This window comes from Cariama cristata, unplaced genomic scaffold (genome assembly GCF_000690535.1).
Source record: "Cariama cristata isolate BGI_N322 unplaced genomic scaffold, ASM69053v1 scaffold16903, whole genome shotgun sequence".
NCBI classification, from domain to species: Eukaryota; Metazoa; Chordata; class Aves; order Cariamiformes; family Cariamidae; genus Cariama; species Cariama cristata.
Genome location: NW_009606911.1, coordinates 1 through 3,742, shown reverse-complemented (window position 1 = coordinate 3,742; position 3,742 = coordinate 1). Strand labels below are relative to the sequence as shown.

At 34.4% G+C, this 3,742-nt stretch overlaps 1 protein-coding gene across 2 annotated transcripts in view; it reads left to right on the top strand.

Annotated features, from left to right (window-relative positions):
• The window catches only part of DCUN1D4 (DCN1, defective in cullin neddylation 1, domain containing 4), a 28,799-nt gene extending 25,068 nt beyond the window's left edge, over nt 1-3,731 (top strand). Inside the window, exons 8-10 of one of the 2 annotated variants that reach the window (XM_009696544.1) lie at nt 2,170-2,274; nt 2,831-2,933; nt 3,044-3,483. In XM_009696544.1, coding sequence (XP_009694846.1) covers nt 2,170-2,274; nt 2,831-2,933; nt 3,044-3,099 — 264 coding nt within the window. In that variant the 3' untranslated portion in view covers nt 3,100-3,483. Of the gene's footprint in view, nt 1-2,169; nt 2,275-2,830; nt 2,934-3,043 lie in introns of both variants that reach the window. The other variant, XM_009696545.1, reaches the window with a different exon arrangement.
• The last annotated feature ends 11 nt before the right edge of the window (nt 3,732-3,742 follow it).

Below are 3,742 nucleotides of genomic sequence, written 5' to 3'. Positions count from 1 at the left end.
CAGATGAATCTGTACATAATTTGTATCGGAATAATTGAAGTGGTTGATAGAAAAAAGCTGATTGGAGCAGTTTTGGTTTTTGATTCAGAAGGTTGTATAATTTCCATCCTAAGGGTAATCATTTCAGGGAAGTGCTCCATGGCAAAAACCACTTGTCTAAACTCCTGAAGTTTAAAGAGAGTTTTTGAAAGCATCTGTTATGATTTGGTATTTAGCTAAGTTTGTCAATAAAATAAGTATCATTAAGGTTTTATGCCGCGTGCACAATTTAAATTAACATGGATTTGAGGAAATAATTTAAAACACTGTAGGTTGGTATTAAGCACAAATACATTCCTCACTCCCTGTTTGCCGTTGTCATCGCCAAGTTTGAGAACATACAGATGCATGTATTTCATGGCTTAAATAGGTCTTTTATCTGAAATACTGAGGGGGAAAAAAAATCTCAGAAAGACTGTGTGTCATCAGTGTAAAACAAATACTGACATTTATCAGAGTTTGTCAATATATTCTTTCCACTGTATCCAAGAAAGAATGTGAGTATCTGGAATGTATGTTAAGAATGAAATTGGAGCATCTGTCATGGCAGATGTGCTATTAGGCAGTTGGAGCTGGGTATAAAGGGCTTATCTGAACAATTTGTTCTGAACAGTAGTCAGAGAGGGAGAATGTAGAAACTTAACAATGTAAGGCATGTAAAAGCAGCATGGCCAAAGTAAAGGGAACAGAGCCTTATTTCATTAACAATTGAGCATGTGGGAAGAATTCAGACTATAAACAGTAAGGAAAATAAAATGTGTTCTCACAGCAGTGTGATTTCTACTTAAAGGTGTTTGTGACAGAGGTGTAAATGGGCTTTGGGAAGAGTATTAGTTTTTAGAACTGTCTGATGTTGGGAATAAGTGAAAGAATCAATACAAAGATGCCTTTGCAGGTTTGTTTTTTGGCTTTGTTACTAATTGAAAAGCTTTGTCATCCTGGAATTTACTTTTTCCCTCTAGATCAGATTGAGTGAAGTCCCTCTTGGATTTAGTGACCAGAATATAAACCATCTACTGATGTTTTCAGAGTTGCTGGCCTACCCACTTTCCTTCTAAAATAAATCTGCATTAAATTCTGTCTACACAATTTTCAAATTGAGGTGTATTTTATATGAAGTGGTTTCAAGAAGAGAGGATAACCTTGTGGCTAAGGCATTCGGTTGATGTCTGAGAACTGGGATCTCACTTTACCACATCCTTCCTGCATGATAGAAGGCAATTCAGTTATGTTTTGAGCTTGTTTTTTTAATAAAGATCTATATTCTGTAATACATACACCTGTGCTTGTACAGGTGAGGCATAGGGCTCAATTCACTTTGTCTTGAGTAGCTGTCTTGCACAGTTCTGTTAGGCACTCCGTGTATCCTGGTTATCCCTGGTTTTGCTTAATTTAGACTTTACAGTCTGCAATCATGAGTACATATAGAGAGATCAAGGTCTACAGTAGCTAATATGGAACTTTTATTTTTTGTGATTTCATAAATTTCTGGATTTGTAGCTTAATGCTATAACCAAGGCCAAAAAGGGTGGGGTTTTACATCCCATATCTTACCAAAATTTGTTTAATTTCATGACAACAAATGGATAAACTACTTTTAACTTACTAAATGGAATCTGAATTTCATGTAATCAGTAGAATAACAGAACAAGGAACTTCCTTGGCTCGTTCTTGCATAGTCCGTGTTACTTGATAGCTACTTAACTGTCTACTGGCAGTTCATGTAGTTGTAATAATACCTCAGGAAATATGTGCAGCGATACTGTTTTAAGAGATGTATGGCTATGCAGAGACATACGTGCAAGCATGGGTATGGGTCTAATGACCATTGCTTTCTAAAAAGGTCTGAAGTCACAAACAGGAGTGTATGCCTCATCTGCAATAACAGTGACAGTTTTTTGGGAAAGCCTATAGAAAGCAGCATCTCTGGATAGCAAGCCATTAGCTACGAGGAAAGAAATATTACTAGGAAGTTGTGTTCTATTAAAAACTGCTGTTAGCTACCGCTATGTATTATTTATTTGTTAATTTATTTTATGTATGGGTGAACCATAGTATAGGCAGTAGGGGAAGTGAAGAATCCTGAAATCATGCTTTCTTTTCCTTTTTGACCTTTTCTTTTTTATGCAGGAAAAGGACCAGCGCAGCCTAGATATCAATACTGCCAAGTGTATGTTGGGCCTTCTTTTAGGAAAAACATGGTCCCTTTTTCCAGTATTTCACCAGTTTCTAGAGGTATGATGTTTGAAACAATTAACTCTTTTTTTTTTTTTTTTTTTTTTTTTTTTTTTTAATTTTTTTTTCAGTTTTTGAGTGGATTTTTTTTTGAAAAAATTAATCCTTTTTTTTTTTTTTTTTTTTTTTTTTTTTTAAATCTATCTTCTCTGATATTTTAACTAGAGGTAGAATAAACAGCTAAGAATTTTTTGTTCTGATACTAACCCCCAGAGCAGCACTTTGTAACTAGGTATCTTTCCTTTCATCCTTTTCCCCAAATCCCTATGCTGTTGAAGTTTATTTAATGCAGGACAAAGTATAGAATGTCTTTGATTTGCATTTGGACTTTAATTTTATTGCTGTATGTTTGTCCACTAAAGGATATCTTAATCAGAAAGATGAATTATTCAACACTAGTTTGACTACTTAGTGGTTTCTTTAATCCTGTTTAGTTTTAGGTGGCGTACAGATTAAAATAATAATTCATCACAAGGTTTAAATTTTCTGTAAGAAAATCTGAATTTGAGGGAGTTGAAAATATATTTTACTAACTTCTGTTTCTTGCCTTAAGCAGCAATCAAAATACAAAGTTATCAATAAGGACCAGTGGTGTAATGTTCTTGAATTCAGCAGAACAATTAACCTTGACCTCAGTAACTATGATGAAGATGGAGCCTGTAAGTACTACCATATGTTGGTATTCTAAAATAACATATTTCTCTGAGCTTAATCATTCACTGTCCTTTTACAAAATTTTGTAAAATACAGTTATTTGATCTCTCTACAGGGCCAGTGTTGTTGGATGAGTTTGTGGAATGGTATAAAGGAAAACAGATGACATAGGAGTTTAACTATGCACAGCCACTCAAGAGTCACTGTTACCACAGTTATGTCAACCATTAGCCATAAACTGCTGTTTGTATCGAAGTGCATGCTGCTTTTCTTGCACTGCATCCCTTTTGCAGGGAACTTTTGATGTTTGCTATTTAACAAGCTAGCTTATGCTTGCTGTGTAGCATTGTTCTCTTTGAAGGCTGCTTTGCATTTTGTATTTACACTACGAATTGGTGAACTTGCCAGAGTCTTCACTGTGATTATGTGTATATTGCTGTCTAAATTTTGTATATGTGTATAAAAAAAAAAGCTTCACCTAGGGATTATTTCTGCCGAAATGTATTGTAAAAATAATTTGTGGCATATTTCTAGTCATCACTTACATGTTTGTTGAAACTTTAGTTACTTTGTTTTTCTTTTGGTCTCAAATGTAGCATTTCAGAAAATGAAATGAACAGACTGCTTGGGCATAGTTATCTGAAGAACTATTGTCAATTTTGATGTTACAATTTGAGATGCCAATTTCTGAGGGGAGAAGATGTGCTGTGACTTTCTTCACCGGAATTCGCCAAACCTGACCTAGTGCTTAATGGGAATGAAACAATGGTGTCTTAAAAAAAAATAAAAATATATATATATATATATACACACA